This window comes from Budorcas taxicolor, chromosome 3 (assembly GCF_023091745.1).
Source record: "Budorcas taxicolor isolate Tak-1 chromosome 3, Takin1.1, whole genome shotgun sequence".
Classification (NCBI taxonomy): Eukaryota; Metazoa; Chordata; class Mammalia; order Artiodactyla; family Bovidae; genus Budorcas; species Budorcas taxicolor.
Window position 1 is genome coordinate 26482664 of NC_068912.1, and position 23482 is coordinate 26506145.

Below are 23482 nucleotides of genomic sequence, written 5' to 3' on the forward strand. Positions count from 1 at the left end.
AAAGTCAATTAGCTCATATGTGGTCGGAAAAAAGGGGACTGATACAGTTTAACATGGACGTAGTATTGAGTCACATGCAAATTTTTCCAAGGTGAGAGGAGCTGAAACAGCAGAGAAGAATGACAGTGTTGGTGGGGAGGGCTGAGTATGGTTTTCTGTTCTATTTTTCTTTTAAATTTAAATGAACCCATGCACTTGGGGCTCCCACCCCAGAGGCCCACATCTGGCCGTGCACCCCCAGGTTCCACTTCCCGCCACTGTACCCACCTTTACCACAACCTCACTGCCCCATATCACCTTAAGTTGGAGTTTCCACTCAATGGTTTCTGTGCATTTAAAATTTTCCATGCAGCAGCTTCTGGGCCTACTAAGCTGCCTGCTTTGGCTGCCAAGTCATCTCCCAAGGTACCAATTACTATGTCTCTTAAGAGACCGATCATAGAGTCACATGGGTTTTGAATGGTCTTCCCTTAACCCTATTTTTTCCCCCACAAGCCCTCGGGAACACAGCATGTCTTAACAGAAATGCCTCATTTTTTTCAAGTGCCACAGAAAGGGCCAGCAGCTGAAGCAAAGACAAATGAGAGGAGCGGGCGAGGCCATCCTGAGGTTGTGTGGTTGTTTTATGCTGATCCCCAGCCTGCAAGGTGGGGCCCCTCTCCTGAAAGGCTGAGGTCTGCAGCCCCTGAAACTCCCCTCTGCGGGCCCAGAGCCCTGTGCTATGATGCTCGGGCCCTGACCCCGTGCAGTGCAGCAGAAACAACTTTTCTTTTTGGTTCTGCCTTGGAGACAGAGTATATATTAGCATGAATTAGCTAAACATATTTTTGGATGAAGCCTTTCTCTTTATTTTCTTTGAAATTTGTCCATGAAAATGTACTTTGATTCTCCCTATTTCTCTCAGATTTAAATCAGTTCCTGAAATGAAGTGAAGTGAAAGTCGCTCAGTCGTGTCTGACTCTTTGCGACCCCATGGAATATACAGTCCCTGGAATTCTCCATGGCAGAATACCGGAGTGGGTAGCCTTTCCCTTCTCCAGGGGATCCTCTCAACCCAGGGATCGAATCCAAGTGTCCCATATTGCAGGTGGATTCTTTACCAGCTGAGCCACCAGGAAAGCCCTGAAAATAACTTCCTACCTTCCTAGAATTCCTGTGAGAACTTGCTCCTCTCTTCACTGAAACCCTCACCACATTATGTCTTATTACAGTGGCATGTATATGTGCCTGTGTGTGCAATGTATGTTTGTGTATGTTTTATGTGTGTGTGTGTGTGTGTGTGTGTCTTACCTCAATTTACTGTAAGGTTCTTGAGGGCAGGCATTTGGTTTACTTCATCTGTCTACTTCCTCCATAGTGCCCAGAACAATGTCCTGCACTTAGGAAGTACTTAGTAAATGTTTATTAAGTGAACAAATCCTCCAAAGACACTGGCTGTCATCTGGGGTTTTTTGTTAGGAGAGTCTAACAAACATGCACTGTGAGTTCCAATGCAGTTGGTTAGAAGACACAGTTTTGCATTAAAATTTTCCTGTAGCATAGTTATTAGAAATTATTCTTGGGAAGTAAAAACCAAAAAGCGATGTAAGAACACCTTATGTGAAATATTTTATTCATCTTTTTAAAAAATTAACAAGCAGCAGACAGGAGTTATTTCATTTGGCTGCTCTGATAGTTCCTGCTTCTCTTTCCAAGGCTCTGGAGGTTGAGCTGTTTCCCAAGGGAAAACCAGCTCAGAACAAACCTCAAGGTGATTTCTGCTTAGAGAGGGAACCTGCTGACAGACAGCAGGGCTCTGCTTCCGCTGCAGAGGAAGCATGTGGGCCTGGGGGTGAGGGAGATGGGCTCAGCTGCTCTGACTATGACGTACAATCTCCACTGTCCCCTCCCTGCTGGTGAGTGTCCAGGTATCTATTCAGTGTCTCTGTCGTCTACTCCCCTCGTTAGAGAGGGTAGGCCTGCGGCAGGGAGGTCTGTGATGGCCCAGCGGGCTGAAAGGGTGGTCTGGAGTGCAGGATGCCAGGGGCAGTGTGGGAAGCAGCAAGGCTGGAGAGAGGGTTAAGGCTCCCTTTGGAAGGCCATGTTGTCTATATGACAAAGTGGATTTTTACCATGAGGGAGATGGAAAGGCACTTGAAGTTTTAAGCACAGGACTAGTATGATTAATTTTGTAGTCATTCTGACCAGTAGCTCTGTAGCTAAGCAACAGGTGGTCCTCACAAGCATTTCCACTGGCACCATCAAGGAAATGTATACTTAGTTAGAAACCTGTGCTTGTTATATAACCACAGAAGGAAAACAAGAATGGTAATAGCTAATATGACTTAAAGCTTCCTGTGTGGAGCTGTTCTAGGTGATCTTTTAAAATGTGTCAACTCGCTCTTCACAAGAAGGAATGGAAACAAGGTCCGCAGTTAGTACCTAGTGGTGCTGGGATGTGAACCTGTTCAGGCTGGACCCAGAAACCGTGCCGTGATTACAGCATTATACTGCCTCAGAATCACCCTCAGCCCTACTTCGACTAGGTCATCTCCCCTAAGCCACACTCATATAGAAATTCTGGGACTTCCCTGGTGGTCCAGTGGTTAAGAATCCACCTGCCAACACAGGTCCCTGGTCTGAGGACTAAGATCCCACGTGCTGTGGAGCGGCTAAGCCTGAGCACCACAGCTCCTAAGCCTGCGTGCCTCGAGCCCGCGCTCTGCAACAGGAGAAGCCATGGCACCACAGTGAGAAGCCTGTGTGCTGCAACTGGAGAGGAGCCCCCACTTGCCCCAACTGGAAGAAGTCTGTGCGCAGCAACAGACTCCGTGCAGCCAGAAATAGATACAGAAATAAAAACATAATAAAAAAATTCTGAAGTCACCACTGATTCTGGCCAGGTGAAGCATGGGTTAGCAAGGTTTAGTCTAAAAGCAGTGCTGTCAGGAGAGTGTTGCAATGATGCCACTGAGGCATGGTGGTGACCAGGAGCAGTGGGGACAGAAATGGAGGAATATGAGAGAAATTAAGGAGACCAGGACCTGATCATTCAAACAAATGAGAAAATGTACACTGAATGCTTAGCACCAAGCCTACTACATGCTCTTTTTGATATATCGAAATACTTATGATATTTTTGTTATTACCAGTTGGGTTATTCTCCAGATTTAAGTCATAGCTTTTAATAATAAGCATACAGCAAATAGCCAGAGGTAAATTTTTTTTTACAGTAAAAAAGAAACATATGAATAGCCCTGTATGGAATATGCAACAATCATTGCCCATTTTGATCTTAAAACAAGATCAAAGCTAGGGCTGCTGTAACAAAATACCACAAATTGGGTAGCAGCAGAAAAAAAATATTGTCTCACTGTTTTGGAGACTAGCAGTCTGGGTGGTTCCTCCTAAGGGCCATGAGAAGAATCTGTTCAGGCTTCACCCCTAGCTTCTGGTATTAGTTGGCAATCTTTGGTGTTCCTTGGCTTCTAGATCTCCGCTTTCATCTTCACATGCTGTTTTCCTTGTGAGTGTCTGTGTCCAAATATCCCCTTTATATAAGGACACCAGTCATGTTGAATTAGGGCCCACCCTACTCCAGGGGTTTCCCTGGTAGCTCAGCTGGTAAAGAATCTGCCTACAATGCAGGAGACCCCAGTTCAATTCCTGGGTCAGGAAGATCCACTGGAGAAGGGATTACCCAAGTCATATGGAATTAGGGCCTACCCTATTCCAGTGCGGGTTTCCCTGGTGGCTCAGACAGTAAAGAATCCACCTACAATGCGGGAGACCTGGCTTCGATCTCTGGGTTGGGAAGATTCCCTGAAGAAGGGCATGACAACCCACTTAGTATTCTCGCCTGGAGAATCACCATGGACAGAGGAGCCTGGCAGACTACAGTCCATGGGGTTGCAAAGGGTTGGACATGACTTAGCAACTAAGCACAGCACTACTCCAGTATGATTTCATCTTAACTAATCACATCTGCAATGACTATTGCCAAATAAAATCATATTCTTAGGTCCTGGGGGTTAGGACTTCAAAATATGAAGGGGCACACTTCAACTTGTAATATTTTTATAACAGATGGAACAGGAATTACTCCTACTCCCATTGTATTATTAGTTTTTAATATAAATGTATTTATTTTAATTGGAGGTTAATTACTTTACAATATTGTATTGGTTTTGCCATACATCAACATGAATCCACCACAGGTATACACGTGTTCCCTATCCTGAACCCCCCTTCCTCCTCCCTCCCCGTACCATCCCTCTGGGTCATCCGAGTGCACCAGCCCCAAGCATCCTGTATCATGCATCGAACCTGGACTGCCAATTCGTTTCATATGATATTATACATGTTTCCATGCCATTCTCCCAAATCATCCCACCCTCTCCCTCTCCCACAGAGTCCAAAAGACCGTTCTATACATCTGTGTCTCTTTTGCTGCCTCGCATACAGGGTTATCGTTACCATCTTTCTAACTTCCATATATATGTGTTAGTATACTGTATTGGTGTTTTTCTTTCTGGCTTACTTCACTCTGTATAATAGGCTCCAGTTTCATCCACCTCATCAGAACTGATTGAAACGTATTCTTTTTAATGGCTGGGTAATACTCCATTGTGTATATGTACCACAGCTTTCTTATCCATTCATCTGCTGATGGACATCTAGGTTGCTTCCATGTCCTGGCTATTATAAACAGTGCTGCGATGAACACTGGGGTACACGTGTCTCTCAATTCTGGTTTCCTCGGTGTGTGTGCCCAGCAGTGGGATTGCCGGGTCATATGGCAGTGCTATTTCCAGTTTTTTAAGGAATCTCTACATTGTTCTCCAAGTGGCTGTACTAGTTTGCATTCCCACCAACAGTGTAAGAGGGTTCCCTTTTCTCCACACCCTCTCCAGCATTTATTGCTTGTAGACTTTTGGATCGCAGCCATTCTGACTGGCATGAAATGGTACCTCATTGTGGCTTTGATTTGCATTTCTCTGATAATGAGTGATGTTGAGCATCTTTTCATGTGTTTGTTAGCCATCTGTATGTCTTCTTTGGAGAAATGTCTGTTTAGTTCTTTGGCCCATTTTTTGATTGGGTCGTTTATTTTTCTGGAATTGAGCTGCAGGAGTTGCTTGTATATTTTTGAGATTAATTCTTTGTCAGTTGCTTCATTTGCTATTATTTTCTCCCATTCTGAAGGCTGTCTTTTCACCTTGCTTATAGTTTCCTTTGTTGTGCAGAAACTTTTAAGTTTAATTAGGTCCCATTTGTTTATTTTTGCTTTTATTTCCAATATTCTGGGAGGTGGGTCATAGAGGATCCTGCTGTGATGTATGTCAGAGAGTGTTTTGCCTATGTTCTCCTCTAGGAGTTTTATAGTTTCTGGTCTTATGTTTAGATCTTTAATCCATTTTGAGTTTATTTTTGTGTATGGTGTTAGAAAGTGTTCTAGTTTCATTCTTTTACAAGTGGTTGACCAGTTTTCCCAGCACCACTTGTTAAAGAGATTGTCTTTTCTCCATTGTATATTCTTGCCTCCTTTGTCAAAGATAAGGTGTCCATAGATTTGTGGATTTATCTCTGGGCTTTCTATTTTGTTCCATTGATCTATATTTCTCTTTTTGTGCCAGTACCATACTGTCTTGATGACTGTGGCTTTGTAGTAGAGCCTGAAGTCAGGCAGGTTGATTCCTCCAGTTCCATTCTTCTTTCTCAAGATTGCTTTGGCTATTCAAGGTTTTTTGTATTTCCATACAAATTGTGAAATTATTTGTTCTAGCTCTGTGAAAAATACCGTTGGTAGCTTGATAGGGATTTCATTGAATCTATAGATTGCTTTGGGTAGTATAGTCATTTTCACTATATTGATTCTTCTGATCCATGAACATGGTAATCTTTCTCCATCTGTTAGTGTCCTCTTTGATTTCTTTCACCAGTGTTTTATAGTTTTATATATATATAGATCTTTTGTTTCTTTAGATAGATATATTCCTAAGTATTTTATTCTTTTCATTGCAATGGTGAATGGAATTGTTTCCTTAATTTCTCTTTCTATTTTCTCATTATTAGTGTATAGGAATGCAAGGGATTTCTGTGTGTTGATTTTATATCCTGCCACTTTACTATATTCATTGATTAGCTCTAGTAATTTTCTGGTGGAGTCTTTAGGGTTTTCTATGTAGAGGATCATGTCATATGCAAACAGTGAGAGTTTTACTCCTTCTTTTCCAATTTGGATTCCTTTTCTTTCTTTTTCTGCTCTGATTGCTGTGGCCAAAACTTCCAGAACTATGTTGAATAGTAGTGGTGAAAGTGGGCACCCTTGTCTTGTTCCTGACTTTAGGGAAAATGCTTTCAATTTTTCACCATTGAGGATAATGTTTGCTGTTGGTTTGTCATATACAGCTTTTATTATGTTGAGGTATGTTCCTTCTATTCCTGCTTTCTGGAGAGTTTTTATCATAAATGGATGTTGAATTTTGTCAAAGGCATTTTCTGCATCTATTGAGATAATCATATGGCTTTTATTTTTCAATTTGTTAATGTGGTGTATTACACTGATTGATTTGCAGATATTGAAGAATCTTTGCATCCCTGGGATAAAGCCCACTTGGTCATGGTGTATGATCTTTTTAATGTGTTGTTGGATTCTGACTGCTAGAATTTTGTTAAGGATTTTTGCATCTATGTTCATCAGTGATATTGGCCTGTAGCTTTCTTTTTTTGTGGCATCTTTGTCAGGTTTTGGTATTAGGGTGATGTAGATAGAATGAGTTTGGAAGTTTACCTTCCTCTGCAGTTTTCTGGAAGAGTTTGAGTAGGATAGGTGTTAGCTCTTCTCAAAATTTTTGGTAGACTTCAGCTGTGAAGACGTCTGGACCTGGGCTTTTGTTTGCTGGAAGATTTCTGATTACAGTTTCAATTTCCATGCTTGTGATGGGTCTGTTAAGATTTTCTATTTCTTCCTGGTTCAGTTTTGGAAAGTTGTAGTTTTCTAAGAATTTGTCCATTTCTTCCACGATGTCCATTTTATTGGCATATAATTGCTGATAGTAGTCTCTTATGATCCTTTGTATTTCTGTGTTGTCTGTTGTGATCTCTCCATTTTCATTTCTAATTTTATTGATTTGATTTTTCTCCCTTTGTTTCTTGATGAGTCTGTCTAATGGTTTGTCAGTTTTATTTATCCTTTCAAAGAACCAGCTTTTGGCTTTGTTGACTTTTGCTATGGTCTCTTTTCTTTTGCATTTATTTCTGCCCTAATATTTAAGATGTCTTTCCTTCTACTAACCCTGGGGTTATCCATTTCTTCCTTTTCTAGTTGCTTTAGGTGTAGAGTTAGGTTATTTATTTGACTTTTTTCTTGTTTCTTGAGGTATGCCTGTATTGCTATGAACTTTCCCCTCAGCACTGCTTTTATAGTGTCCCACAGGTTTTGGGTTGTTGTGTTTTCATTTTCATTCATTTCTATGCATATTTTGGTTTCTTTTTTATTTCTTCTGTGATTTGTTGGTTATTCAGCAGCGTGTTGTTCAGCCTCCATATGTTGGAATTTTTAATAGTTTTTCTTCTGTAATTGAGATCTAATCTTAATGCATTATGGTCAGAAAAGATGCTTGGAATGATTTCAATTTTTTTGAATTTACCAAGGCTAGATTTACGGCCCAGGATATGATCTATCCTGGAGAAGGTTCCGTGTGCACTTGAGAAAAAGGTGAAATTCATTGTTTTGGGGTGAAATGTCCTACAGATATCAATTAGGTCTAACTGGTCTATTGTATCATTTAAAGTTTGTGTTTCCTTGTTAATTTTCTGTATAGTTGATCTATCCTTAGGTGTGAGTGGGGTATTAAAGTCTCCCACTATTATTGTGTTATTGTTAATTTCCCCTTTCATACTTGTTAGCATTTCTCTTACATATTGCAGTGCTCCTATGTTGGGTGCATATATATTTATAATTGTTATATCTTCTTCTTGGATTGATCCTTTGATCATTATGTAGTGTCCTTCTTTGTCTCTTTTCACAGCCTTTGTTTTAAAGTCTATTTTATCTGATATGAGTATTGCTAGTCCTGCTTTCTTTTGGTCTCTATTTGCATGGAATATCTTTTTCCAGCCCTTCACTTTCAGTTTGTATGTGTCCCCTGTTTTGAGGTGGGTCTCTTGTAGACAACATATATAGGGGTCTTATTTTTGTATCCATTCAGCCAGTCTTTCTCTTTTGGTTGGGGCATTCAACCCATTTACGTTTAAGGTAATTATTGATAAGTATGATCCTATTGCCATTTACTTTATTGTTTGGGGTTTGGGTTTATACACCCTATTTGTGTTTCCTGTCTAGAGAATATCCTTTACAATATGTTGGAGAGCTGGTTTGGTGGTGTTGAATTCTCTCAGCTTTCTCTTGTCTGTAAAGCTTTTGATATCTCCTTCATATTTGAATGAGATCCTTGCTGGGTACAGTAATCTGGGCTGTAGGTTATTTTCTTTCATCACTTTAAGTATGTCTTGGCATTCCCTCCTGGCCTGAAGAGTTTCTATTGAAAGATCAGCTGTTATCCTTATGGGAATCCCCTTGTGTGTTATTTGTTGTTTTTCCCTTGCTGCTTTTAATATTTGTTCTTTGTGTTTGACCTTTGTTAATTTCATTAATATGTGTCTTGGGGTGTTTCACCTTGGGTTTATCCTGTTTGGGACTCTCTGGGTTTCTTGGACTTGGGTGATAATTTCCTTCCCCATTTTAGGGAAGTTTTCAACTATTATCTCCTCAAGGATTTTCTCATGGTCTTTCTTTTTGTCTTCTTCTTCTGGGACTCCTATGATTCAAATGTTGGGGCATTTAACACTGTCCTGGACGTCTCTGAGATTGTCCTCATTTCTTTTAATTCATTTTTTTTTCTCTCTGATTCATTCATTTCTACCATTCTATCTTCTAATTCACTAATCCTACTCCCATTTTAAAGATAAAGAAACTGAGTCTCAGCGAGACAAAGTAATTCACCCAAGGTAAGTGATTCAGGTCACAAATGCAAGTCCTCTCTGTCCAGCTCAGTAGTCAGAAAGCCGGACAGTACCTCTTGCTATGAGTTTGTTGAGCTGTTCTCACACACTTGGACCAATAATATCTGAGGCCACACCTAGGTGTGTAAAGAAAGGGGGCAGTGGTCAAATGTGGTCTCTTCTTGGAATCAACTGCAGATACCTTGTCAGTCCTAGTGATCATTTTGCTTATTCAATTGTTGTCCCTATGGCTATACCTCATGAGGGCTTAACCTCTAGGGGAACTGTTTACTCAAATTGTTCCTTGTGAGTCTATCGTTTCTCTCTGGTGGGCCCATCCCTGAGCTGAGGGGAGCTGAGTACAATGAGCCTATTCGGGGCAGCAAGTAAAATGCCCTGTGCTTCCCTTCTCTCTCTATAGCATCATTCTTTGCCTCCCTGTGCCTCTCTTTTGTCCTGCCTATTGCATAATATCAGTGTGGGTGCAGGGAATGTGTGAGTTGGCAGCAATGAGACTGTGGCGGAGGACACCTGCCTGATGACTTGTGCACCGGAGCAGGCAGCACTGGGCAAGCTTCCCAGGGACTGCTTTGCCACCACGCCAGCTCTGACCTGCACCTTCTGTTCTGTCTGAGTCACTCTCAGCAGCTCAAGCTGGTATCCCCTAATGGGTTCCTCTGGGCAAAGAGGAGGGACACACCCCATCTTGAACCCCCATCCCTGGCAGTGTAGGAAGTAGTCAAGTGCAGATTCTCGAGACAGAGTCTAATCCAAGCTCTGCCACTTACCAACCATGTGAATTTAGGGAAGAAGCTTACTATCCCTATGTCATGTCTTCATCTGTAAAACGGAGACACGTTTGTTTACCTCATAAGGTTATCACATGATAACCTTATGGATAAATGACATAGTCCATAAATGGTGCCTACAACAACATGTCTGTGACATAATTCTAGCACTCAGTAAATGTAAGTAGTATTTCTTTATTTGTTTACTTCCTAAACATCATTTATTAATCTGCTCATTGAAAACTGGCAAGATACATATCAAGAAGTTACCAGTTGTTATGTCTGGATGGTGGAGTTTCAAGTGACTTTATTGTCTTATTTTTGCTTATCTGTATTTCCTAAGCTCTCTGTAATAAACTTCTTACTGTTTTAATAAAACAAAGTCTCAGTGAGGATCTACAGAGTGAAGTGGACTGGTGGGTACAAAGCAAAGATATGACCGCTGTCCTTAGTGGAGTTTAAAGTCTATGGAGGGAGACAGATAGATTAATGATGTAATAAGGGATGCAGTAATGCTCAGGGTGGGCTAAGGATTGAACTAGTCTCCCTCAAGTGGCACCTGGCATTACAGAAATGCCACTGGGTTTTCCCCAGCAGTCTCTGTGTCTGATCTTCACTGATCTGGAAATAGGAAAGCAAGATGATGCACATAGTCAGACAAAAGAGCCACTCCTTTAATCTATCCCAGCACCCAGGGGGCCGAGGATGGAGTTGTGGAGATCCCTTTCTAAGGCACCTATTTCTAGGAAAGGACATATTCTGAAGAAAAAGTTGAGAGTCTTTATATGGTACCTCTTACAAAGGGCAGGTATGAGCCCAGGTTGCAAAGCAGCATGTTAAGTGGAATAAAGAAGTAATTTCCTGTTTCTTTCTCTCTCCATAGCATTATTAGCATCATCATTATTCTGGCTGGAGCAATTGCATTTATCATCGGTTTTGGTATTTCAGGTATGTGATTTCCTGCATTACCACAATCCATCTGCTGCTCATCAGTAAGTCCCTAATCATTTAATGTGTAGAATGGCAAGAACACAGGGCCTGAACCCAGAAAACCTCAGAGGAGAGCCCTGGTTCTTCTACTTATTGACGGTGTTCTCTGTCCTTTAGTCATTTAACTCCCCAGACCTCGGTTCCCTCACATATGATGTGGAAGAAATAACATCTTCATCACCAGGTAGTTGAGAGAATCGAATGGAATGTCTCTCAGACTGTTCTCTTCACCAGACAGTGCTGAAGATATCATTCTGGGATCATAGCTAAGTGCCTTGGCTGAGCCATTCTATCAACAGTTGACCTGAGTAGATGATTCCTTTGCAGTGGGGCTTCAGCTGAAGTGTTGAAGAATATCAAGTCTTCAAACACAGTTTTCTTAAACAGAATACTTAGTGGTCATAACTGCTGTTCCATGTGGTAAACAGACGTCATTGTGGCATGGATGGTGACTTTCCAAAGGCAGTCAAATGATCTCAGTTGCAGGAACAGTCCTCTCTTCTGTGTAGGCCACGTCTCAGGAGCATCTATTATGGATGCCAGATTAAGACATTGAGTGAGTTAGACCAGCAGCTGTCCTCTCTGAAGCAAGTCATTTGCTTCATTTCCCTTGAAGCGCCTGACTCAGGCCAACACATTTATTTTAACTTAGACTGTGGCCAAAGCTGTCAATTGATAACTTTAGTTCTTATAGTTCCAGCTGTCTTTTCTCTCTGTCACTCTCCTCCATTGTGTGTGCTGCCACTAAACAGTAATCACAAGGCCTAAATGAATAAAACTCATTCATTTGTAGATGTGTTTGCCTAGAGAAGATATTAACATCTTTCTCCATTTTCTTTATCAATAAAAATGTGTGTTTTGTCTTTCATCTATTTTTCTATTGGGTTATCTTTTTCTTTTTATTATGTAGGAATTATATGCTGAGTGCAATTTTGTTATATGTATTGAGAAATCTCTTTTACTCTCTGGCTTGCTTTTTCACTGTCTTGTTGATGTCTTTCAATGAGTGAAGTTCCTAATTTTAACACAGTCCAATTTATCTTTTTCTTTATACCAGTAACTTTTTGTAAGCAATTTGTTTAAGATGTCTACCTATTCCAGGGTCATAAATATTTTCTTCTAGGTTATCTTGTGGAAGCTTTAATATTTAACCTCTCACATTTATATCTACAACCATCTAGAAAAATTTTGTGCACGGGCAAATACGGTGGTTAAGATGGGTCAAGACACTATCCTTCCCTCACTTCTCATTAGTGTTATTTTTATCATAAATCAAGTATCCAAATGTGTATGGATCTGTTTCTGAGCTCACTAGCCTGTTTTATTCTAATATTCTTTTATAATTTATTTTCTCTTTATCTTATCTCTTCCTATTCCTAATCTTGGGTGCTCTTTCTCCCCAAACCCTCTGTCATCTTAAAATAGATTTATAAGGTGTTAATTAGCTTTATAGTAGTTTTGAAGGAACCAGGTTTTGGTTTTGGTTTTATTTTTACTTTCTCTGATTTCCTTATTTAATTAATTCTAGCTTTTATCTTTATTAATGTTCTTCTTCCTGCTTTGTTTTGCTGTCTTTTAATTCTTTCTTAAAAAGTAATGATCCATTTAAGTTTTTTTATTTAAAAAATCTTTGTTGAAGTACAGTTGATTTATAATGTTGTACTAATGTCTGCTGCATAGTAAAGTGACTCAGCTATACACGTATGTACATTCTTTTTTAAAAAAAATATTTTCCACTATGGTTCAAACCAGTAGACTGGATATAATTCCCTTTGCTATACAGTAGGACCTAGCTGTTGCTAACTTTTAATTCTTTTTCTAGTATCTTAAAATAAGCACTTCACAAAACAGTATGTCCAGAAAGCCAATAAATAGATCCTAGTAGATACTGCCATTTTGTTTTCCAAAGTGATTTACCAAGTTATTCTTAACCAGAGGTGTATGAGGGACCCAGTGTGTCACGTCCTCACCAACACTGGATATTGTGGAATACTGCTGTGATTTCAACTTTTATTTCCTGGTGGCTGAGAGACGTATGTTTTCCAATGAGAAACATAGTGTTGAGCGACAGAGCAAGGCACAGAACAGTACATTCTATATGAAAGACGGGGACTTCCCCGGTGGTCCAGTGGCTAAGACTCTGAGTTTCCAGTGCAGAGGGGGCTGGGTTTGATCCCTGGTCAGGGAACCAGATCTCAAACGTGTAGCGACAGTTCCTTGAATACAAAGAAAACTCTTTAAGTGTTTTTTGAATAGACAAATGGACAGAGGCATGGAGGGGTAAATACATAGATAGAAGTTACAGTTCACTCAGTTCAGCCATGAGCTACCAATTGTATTAAAACACTACCACCAATGAAAGGTTTTCTGCCTTCTTTCTACTTCATAAAGTAAAAGCCGGTTATTTTGGATTAAAGGGACTGTTTATTAGTTTAACACTATTTAGTTGGCTTTTTCTCAATTGCCTATATTAAAAGAACCAAAACTGGTGCCTGAGAGCATGACATTACCACACTTTAAATGAGTTAGATAAAATGTTAGCTGGATTAATATACTAGACAATGAAATTAAGCAAACAGCATTAGGTAGATGATGGTGGTGGTGGTGGTGATATTTTTCAAATCTTTTTTGTGTTCGCCTCATGGTGCCAAATAACTTTGCATATATTATCTGATTTACAACTCACAACAAATAGATAAATATTACTATGTACTGATTAGAAATTTGTGTAAAGTTGCACACAGCTAGCAACCAGGCACAAACACATAATTGCATTTCAAATCCTGACATTTGCTTCCAGAACCCACACTCCCACCCATTGCCCTATACCCATGATACTCATGCAAAGCTGTAACACAGAAGGATGTTTTCTGGTGTACCTTGCAGGCATTATTCCTGAGACCACAGATGATAAAGATATTTCTAAATACAGAAAAAAAATCCATTTCTTTGTAACTTTCCTGAGGCTGTATAGGCCACCTTCTCATAGGAATTCCAGCATTCCACTCCTTCTAAACTCTAAATATGGACCCCAAATGCATTTGAGGTGGTTGGTTGGGAAGAGAGGCTGAGCAGCTTCCATTAGGCTGGTTTTAGGGCAGCCTTCATGGATGACCCTTTAAGAAGGAGGGAGATGCAGTGGAAAGGCCCCTGACTATACTCTGCTAGTTCTGTGCTATCACTCACCCCCTGGGTAACTTTGAACAGCTCTGTGTGGTAGAAACACTTAGAGATCGGAGTTGCTTTAATCGCAAGGATAACACTGTGTATCCTTTGGGATGTAACTTAACTTTCTAGAACCTCACTGGGAAAATAGTGAGAGTCATTGTGGGAATTACATGAGAAAGTGTTTATAAAGTGCCAGACACATATATGTGTAATAAATGGCTGCTATTATTGTTTACATTGATACCATCAGTGCCATTAATAATTTGCTATTATTAATGCATTCACACAGCCCCTCCTAAAACTTGAACAATTTCCTGGCCACACCAGGCAATTCCTCTGAAGTTAGGAAATCCTGGACAGGAAGTCACAGGACACTCCCTCCTAATGATGCTCCATCTTTGGTCACTGGATAAAACAATAAGGCATGTGCTTCTGGCACCAAAACACAAACACTGAAGTGGTTTAGAAAGAAATTGATACATATTATTTTTTTCACTGGAGTTATCTGGGAAATTAAATAGATGTTGACCTTTCTTATACTTCTTTTAAGGTTTTTAATTGTTTTTATTTTTACATGAGGAAGGGATACTGTTTTTGTGGGTAGGCTCTCCACATATCTCAATCTGGCCCTGGATATCAGCAAAATGTGATAGAAGGAATACAGACTTAGAGCTTCCCTGGTAGCTCAGCTGGTAAAGAATCCACCTGCAATGCAGGAGACCCCGGTTTGATTCCTGGGTCGAGAAGATCTGCTGGAGACAGGAACGGCTTCCCGCTCCAGTATTCTGGCCTACAGAATTCCATGGACTGGAAAGAGTTGGACACCACTGAACAACTTTCACTTTCAGGCTTAGGAAAAACTCAGACAAGACTGAGTTTGATGCTGGCTCCACTACTAGCTAGATATAGGGCTTTAGGCAAGCCATTTAATCCCACAGAGCTTCTTTACCCTATCCATAAAATGGGTAGAACAATATAATTCCTATATCTCATGGTTGTTATCCGGCTTAAACTGAGTCACTGCAAGCATTTAGTAAAATATTTCTTTCCTCCTGGTGTACTGATCTGCAATCTTTCTAAATGATTCTAACTAATAATGGTCATCAATATCATTGATTTAAGGTTCAACATGTGGCAAGTCAGGTACCATGCTAAGCTGTTTACTTACACTGTATCATTTAGTCCTTTCAGGGACCCTCTGAGGGAGCTACTACTATTAGCATCCCCATTTTACAGATGAAAAGAATTATGGAATAGAGAAAATAGAAAACTTGCCCAGGTCTCATATCCAATAAGTGGCAGAGCTGGGACTTGATCACCCACAGCTTGATACCTGTTTTTACACGCCAGGCTCTGCTGCTGCTTCTCTATTGTTCAGTTCCTAAGTCATGTTTGACTCTGTGACCCCATGGACTGCAGCACACCAGGCTTCCCTGTCCTTCACTCTCTCCTGGAGTTTGCTCAGATTCATGTCCATTGAGTCAGTGATGCTATCTACCCATCTCATCCTCTGCCACTCCCTTCTCCTTTGGCCTTCCATCTTTGCCAGCATCAGGGTCTTTTCCAGTGAGTCCGTTCTTTGCATCAGGTAGCCAAAGTATTGGAGCTTCAGCTTCAGCACCAGTCCTTGAAATGAATGTTCAGGACTGATTTCCTTTAGGATTGACTGGTTTGATCTCCTTGCAGTCCAAGAGTCTGTCAAGAGTCTTCTCCAACACCACAGTTCAAAAACATCAATTCTTCAGCACTCAGCCTTCTTTATGGTCCAGCTCTCACAGCCATACATGACTACTGAAAAAAACCAGTCTTGACCATACGGACCTTTGTGGGCAAAGTGATCTCTTTGCTTCTTAATACACTATCTAGGTTTGTCATAGCTTTTCTTCCAAGGAGCAAGCATCTTTTAATTTCATGGCTGCAGTCACCATCTGCAGTGATTTTTGGAGCCCAACCTGCTTCCCTACATTGCTCCTTTCACTAGCCTGGCCCAGCATCCTTTCTAATGTTTTCTCACAAAGCAGCTGTTCTCCTCCACCCTGCCCTTTTCTCTGGCGAGAGTGGCACTGACAGGTGCTTCCCCAGGTGCCAGCAGTACAGGCTTAAGCCTATGTGTTTCCACATTTCCACCATGTGCTATGGTGCCCATCCAGACAGCTGGCTGCAGTGGATGCTGAGATGCTCTCTATGCTATTGGAAGTCACAGAACTTACTGAGTCATTTCAAAGGAAAGTTCATTTTCCGAGGTTTCATCCAGTGGTATTGGGCATCCCAGAATCATAATTTCTATAAAGAATCCTTGCCTTGAGCTCAGCCTGGTGCTCTGTGACAACCTAGAAGGGTGGGATTCGGGGTGTGGGGTGGGCAGGTGGCAGGCACAAGAGGGACGGGATTATATGTATACTTATGGCTGATTCAAGGTTTCCCTGATGGCTCAAATGGTAAAGAATCTGCCTGCAGTGGAGGAGTCTTGGGTTCAATCCCTGGGGCAGGAAGATTCCCCTGGAGAATGGAATGGCTACCCATTCCAGTATTCTTGGCTGGAGAATTCCATGGCCAGAGGAGCCTGGTGGGCTACAGTCCATAGGGTTGCAAAAGAGTTGGACACGACTGAACGATTAACACTTAATGGGTGATTCACCTTGCTGTGCGACAGAAACCAACACAACACTGTAAAGCAATTATCCTCCAATTGAAAAAAAAAAAAAGAATCCCTACCTTGTGTTACCTATATCCCCACTTTCCAAGAGATTCCTGCTCCTACTGCAGATGGCAGTTAAATAGTGCCCATCCATGTGAAAACAGAAAGACCCCAATTTCAGCTTGCTGCCCTCTGACAATTCTCATTTTGCATGCAGACCAGAGCTGTGGTAGTAATTAGCCCCCAGGAGCTAGAGAATTCATTTTCAGTGAGTGGTTGGGGCTTCTGACTTTAAAGAGGTTTGATGGAATCTTAAGAGACCAGTGGAATTCTTAAAACCCATGCCTGTATTCTACTGATACAAAACTCTAACCGTCTCTTAAAGTCATTTTACCCTCAACCAGCCACACAAGAGCGCCTAGTGTTTAAGAGACCTGGAGAGTCACATTAGACCAGACTGTGGTTCCTAGAACATAGCTCCTTGAACCAATATTTGTTGGCCAAATTGAAAACAGATTTCTTTTTGAGAGAAGCAATATTTGTATGGTATTGCTTGCAAATTAAATTTCATTTTATCACTTGTAACCATCGTTTATTCACCTAACAAATAAGTATTTATTGATTGCTTTCTGGGTGCAAAAGCAATGCCTAGGTCCTCAGGGTTTTTAAAATTCTCACTGGCTTTTATTCCTCCTTGATTTGCTACAAGGAGGGGGGGATTTAATCAACACTGCATCATTTCATCTGCCACATCTTTAATGCAACCTTAAATGAGCTAGAGCTGGCGGTGAGTCCCTGGGGCACTCCACAGCTGCCTAGTTTTAATCATTACGTTTTCTAAGAGATATTTCAACAAATTCTCCACCTGTGGGCTCAAGGCCAACACATTAAAATTAATTTGGTAACATAATTACTGAACTACGATAAGTCATTACCATTTCATTCTCTCCATAAATTGTGCTAATCATGTACTTTTTCTAAAAAGTAATTTTTCAATTCAACTTTAATGGGACTTTATAAACTGCAACCAAATTTACCCTTGCTCTAAAATAGTTACATTTGCTTTATGATTTTATTGAGAATCATGGTGTATTTTCATTGCTTTTTCTTTTTTTCACTGACTCATATTTCCCCAAAATTTAGATGGGATAATCTTGCCAAATGTTCCCTACTCCTACAGTCACTTTGGATAGAATCATTATTTCAAACAGTGTCTTGATTTCAACTGATTTTCATTCATTCCTTTATTCGTTCACTCAACAAAGATTATTTTTCTCTGTAGAAATAGCACTAGGCACTTGTCCTAGGTTGCTCAGGTTGCCATGACGAAATACCATATGCTGAGTAGTTCCAAGAGAGGTCCCCTGGCCTGTTGAAGCATACAGCTGAATAGCACTGTGGTCTGGTCTTACAGTAGGATCCAAGAAGTCTGGCAGCCTTTCTTCATGTTATCTCACTTTTCTATACCCTTTGGTTTTTTCTGTACCAAGCTGGCAATATATAATCCTATCTCTATTCCTGGCTTCTGTTGTGGTGGCTATTAAAATCCATGAGTCATACATATCATCTCCTTATCAAATGGATGTTCACCCACGTCCTGAGTGCTCTCTTCAGAACAGTCTTCTCATTTTTTGCAATACTGATAGGCTGAGAATTTTCTAAATCTCAGTTATGGATCCTTTTTGCTTAACAATTTCTTCTTCAATTCATCTTTCTCCTTTCCCATATTTTAGTATAAGCAGTCAGGAATAACCAAGCCACTCTTTCAACAGTTTGCTTAGAAATCTCCTCAGCTAAGTATTCAATTTTACGGCTCACAAGTTTTACCTTCTACAAAACACTAGAACACAGTTCAGCCAAGTTCTGTGCCACCTTCTAACAAGGACTGCTTTTCCTCCAGTTTCCAATAATGTGTTCCTCATTTCCCATCTGAGACGTCACCACATGGACCTTAATATTCACATTTCTAGCACACACCTTAAAGCTCTTTTAGCCTCCACCCATTACCTAGTTTCAAAACTTCCTCCATATGCTTATTAGGTACTTATTATAGCAGCACCCCCACTTCTCTACCAAAATTTATCAGTCAGGGTTCTCCAGAGAAACAGAACCATCAGGGTAGGTGTGGGTATGTGTGTGTGATGGGGGGATATAGGGAAGAGGCGAGAGAGAGAGACAGGAGAGAGAGACAGGAGAGAGGAGTGATATTTAGAAAGAATTGGCTCACATGATTGTGGACTTTAAGAAGTCCTAAGATCTGTGGTTAGCAAGCTGGCTGCTAAGTTGCTTCAGTCGTGTCTGACTCTGTGCAACCCCATAGATGGCAGCCCACCAGGCTCCCCTGTCCCTGGGATTCTCCAGGCAAGAACACTGGAGTGGGTTGCCATTTCCTTCTCCAATGCAGGAAAGTGAAAAGTGAAAGTGAAGTCGCTCAGTCGTGTCCAACTCTTAGCGACCCCATGCACTGCAGCCCGCCAGGCTCCTCCATCCATGGGATTTTCCAGGCAAGTACTGGAGTGGGATGCCATTGCCTTCTCCGTAGCAAGCTGGAGACCCAGATAATTCAGTTCCAGTCTGAGTCCAAAAGTGTGAGACCCAGAAGAGCGGACGGTGTAGTTCTAGCCTAAAGATAGGCAGGCTCGAAATCTGAAAAAGCACAATGCTTCAGTTCAAGTCTGAAGGAACCAACTGGCAGGGAAAGACTGATGTCCCAGCTCAAAGGCAGCATGAGGCCCCTCTTGCTCTGCCTTTTTGTTCTATGAGATCTTTAATTGATTGGGTGAGGCCCACTCACTTTAAGGAAAGTGATCTGCTTTACTGATTCAAATACTTATCTCCCCCAGAAACATCCTCACAGACATACCCAGAAAGTGAAAGTGAAGTCGCTTAGTCGTGTCCGACTCTTTGTGAGCCCACAGACTATAGCCTACTAGGCTCCTCCATCCCTGGAATTTTCCAGGCAAGAGTACTGGACTGGGTTGCCATTTCCTTCTCCAGGGGTTCTTCCCGACCCAGGGATCAAACCCGGGTCTCCCGCATTGCAGGCAGATGCTTTACTGTCTGAGCCACGAGGGAAGCCCAGAATATCTGACCAAATGGCTGGGTACTGTGTGACCCAGTCAAGCTGACACATAAAAGTAACCATCAAAGCGTTTACAGGACTTACAAATATGATTATGACAGTTTTTCCTTTGAAAAGCTTACTAATTAGTGCCAGAGACAGACTAGAGACAAAGTAAAGGGAGATAGATGCTACAATAAAGGCAAAGAAAAGCATTCAGGGAGAGTCAAGAGAATCTATTAACTCTGCTTTGGCAGATCAAAAAGAGTTTCATGTGAACCCCTCAATCTGAATAGCCTTGAATATAAGTAGAATTTGGACAACTGGTGATAAAGGAGAAGAAGGAATTCTAAACTGTAGGTGCAAGATGAATAAGTGTGTGTGTCAAGATGCACAGTACAATTATAACCAGTACTAGCTTGCAATATCTTGGATATCAATCTGTCAAGTAAAAACAAATAAAAAGCAAATTAAATCTTTAAAGCAATGTTCAAGAAAATACGAAAGCAAGGGACTTCCCTGGTGATCCAGAGGCTAAGACTCCATTCTTCCAGTGCAGAGGGCCTGGATGTGACCCATGATCAGGGAACTATATCCCACATGCCACAACTAAAGATCTCATGTGCCGTAAGGCCTGGCACAGGCAAATAAATAAAAAGAATAAAAAGAAAACGCCAAGGCAGAGCAAACTCTTTTCTCATGATGAGGTCCTCTGTTAGAGCCCATATGTGAGCCCCACTGTTCTAGGATTCTGTTCAGGAAGAGATGTGTCAAATTTGTTATTACACTGAATTTTTTATGTTCTTTCTTTTATTGAAAAAAATCAAGTACATCTTTGCAAAAATAAAAATAGAATTTTATTAGAGCAGCACAAAAGGGAGAGAAAGAAAAGGCAGGGGATGGGGTATGTTGCACTCATATTACACAGCTAAACTGCATACTGCCTTCTTTCATATTTTTTCTCCCAAATCTCCCACATGAATGGCCATTCATGGCAGTTACTCCAAAGCCTCTCATTTCCCATACTCTAAAGCCTCCAAAACATCCTTCCAACTCAGCCTATGCACGTGTTTTTGTTTCCTCTGTTTCCTTTTTACTGATAATTTTTCTTCCATTAGTAGCTCTCTGTTCTTTATAATATAAATTCATCTAGCTTGCTTCTCCAGTTCTGTCCCACATCCATTACCTTCATCTGTTTATAAAGGCCTAGGAGCTAATGAGACATTGGCAACCCCTTATGGGCTGGAAGACACAAGAGGCCAAAGATATCCCTATGTTCATAATGTCAACCTCTTTAATTTGAAAAATAGCAAGTATCCTTTGCTTATGTATTTTTCCATTGAAGGCAGCAAATAAATAAATTGCTTGATATGCAAACTACAGTAGTAGAAAGTACGGCTGGAAAGGCAGCAATAAGGGCTAATATATATGGGCATTCCCTATGTGGCCCGCAGTACTTCACTTTGAAGGCCATGTTGTTAGTCTGAAGTTTACTCCACAGCCCTTGGCAATCATGGAAGGTCAGTGATTAGAAAACTGACATGGGGGACTTCCTTGGTGGTCCAGTGGTTAAGAACCTGCCTTTCAGTACAGGGGATGTGGGTTCCATCCCTGGTTGGGGAACTAAGATCCTACATGCCACAGGGCAACTAAGCCCATGTGCTGCAATGAAGATCCAATGCAGCCAAAACAAAAATTCAGAACTAAAAAATAACAAACAGTATTTTTTTTTAAAAATTGAGATGTTCAGATTGTTCTTTAAAGTCTACCTGGATGCAAAGATGAGTGGCAGGAACACCAGTAAGGAAGCTGAGAAGTCCAACTGAGAAGTCCAACTGAGAAGTCCAGCTGAGAAGTGCTCAGTACCCATCATATGTAGGACTTTCTTGGTTGTAAGAAAGAGATGTTTGTGCAGACCATTATAATCAGCTTAACTGTTTAAAGGATACTCAGAAGGTGCACAGAAACTAGACCTGAAAACCTTCAGGATCTAAGACAGCACTGAGATGGGGGGACTCCCTTCATTTTTTCCTCTCATGGTCTCCCCCACACTTCTTTGGGTCTGTACCACTCTCTTCTTGAGCTCAAAGACCCATCCTTCTCCCTAGCTTCACATCCAAATCACAGGAGGCTCTCAAGAATATTCAGTTAATTAAATCACCCCATAGACATCCTCAATCAGCAGCCTCCAGTACAGCAAAAAGAGTTGGTCAGTCCTTTACAGACTGAGTGGGCAACTGTAGAAGAGACAGTGGACATGGCTGTCACCATAATTAATACTTCCACTTGGGATATGTTTGGAGAGGAGGGTGTGATTTCCATCTTCGGCCCCAAATCAACTGAGTACCATTCTTCATTATACCATAGCTAGCACTCTAACCTTGATCAAGTCACTTCTATTCTCCATGCCTTAGTCTCCTATCATTCAGGTGGAGATAAAAGTAAGAGCACTTTAGAACTTGGCATTCTTCAGAATTATTAGCCACATTTAGTTAACCTGAGATTTCATTTCTATGCCACTTCTGGTTAACTAAGAATAACAACTACCTTATATGGGTAATTACAGTTTGCAAATCAAGTTCACATCCATTTGATTTTGATTCTCACAAGAGCTCTTTAAGGTCGGTAAGACATATATCCTTACCTCCAATTTTTTGAAATCCAGAGGTGTAGCCAAGTTCACAAAACTCGTAACTGACCAAACCAGAATTGGAATCCTCATCTTCAAAACTCAAGTCCAATATATTCTCCTCTCGTTTGGTCTCAAGGTTTTGGTTGCTTGCTCTCAGAAAGCTATAGAATAGCTTTTTTTATCAGCTGTTGGCAGATCTGCTGTAGGTATCAAAACTATTGTCTTAATGCTCTATTATGCCTTCTTTTTTCCTGACTCTCCTGTTCTGTATATTTCTAATTTATTACAGAAGTCACTGTTTGGCTTTTTAATGATGAAGGATTTGGTGGTAGCTGTTCCAAAGCTTCCCTTGGCATTGACCCTTGTTTCCTGAATTTTAGGAAGACACTCCATCGCAGTCACTACTCTCACCTCAGCTGGGAACATCGGGGAAGATGGCATCCTGAGTTGTACTTTTGAACCTGACATCAGACTTGCTGATATCGTGATACAGTGGCTGAAGGAAGGTGTCATGGGGTTGGTCCACGAGTTCAAAGAAGGCAAAGATGTCCTGTCAAACCAGGATGAAATGTTCAGAGGCAGGACAGCAGTGTTTTCTGATCAAGTAATAGTTGGTAATGCCTCTCTGAGGCTGAAAAATGTACAACTCATGGATGCTGGCACCTATAAATGTAACATCATCACTTCTAAGGGCAAGGGGAATGCTAACCTTGAATATAAAACTGGAGGTAAGTTACTTTTGAAAAGTGGGAAAGAAGGGGCCAGGAGATATTTGAGACTAGAGAGTCTGAATAGCTCCTGAGTGACTAATATCCAACAAAGACCATCTGAAGCCTGTTAGCCGCCATCCTTGCTGTCTAAGACCCACATCAACTCCAGGAGTAACCCACTATAATACTAAGTCTTAAAATCTTCTGTTCAGGACTCTAGCCTCTTCTGAATTTCCTCATATATCCCCTGAAATATTTTTCCAAAATACTTTTTCTCCCTCAGTAGCTCTCTGTTCTTTCTCTTTTATGGTAGCCTTCAGTCTTGCTAGTGAGAGAAGACTATATATAATCTGGTCTGAGACTTTCCTGTTCTAAGTGGGCTCTGAAATCAGTGCCTCCAGGGACTCACAGCAGTGGAAACCATTATAGGAGAAGTTCAAAGGTAACTGACCAAAACAATATTATCCTATAAACTCACTAATCCTTCTCCACTAAAATCCACACTTCCTT

The 23482-nt window shown here is 41.0% G+C and overlaps 1 protein-coding gene across 1 annotated transcript in view; it reads left to right on the forward strand.

Annotated features, from left to right (window-relative positions):
- VTCN1 (V-set domain containing T cell activation inhibitor 1) overlaps positions 1 to 23482 on the forward strand; it is a 63091-nt gene that overhangs the window by 25244 nt on the left and 14365 nt on the right. The window contains exons 2-4 of the mRNA XM_052638027.1: positions 8949 to 8991; positions 10657 to 10721; positions 22643 to 22990. Of these exons, the coding sequence (XP_052493987.1) occupies positions 8949 to 8991; positions 10657 to 10721; positions 22643 to 22990 (456 nt within the window). The remainder of the gene's footprint in view (positions 1 to 8948; positions 8992 to 10656; positions 10722 to 22642; positions 22991 to 23482) is intronic.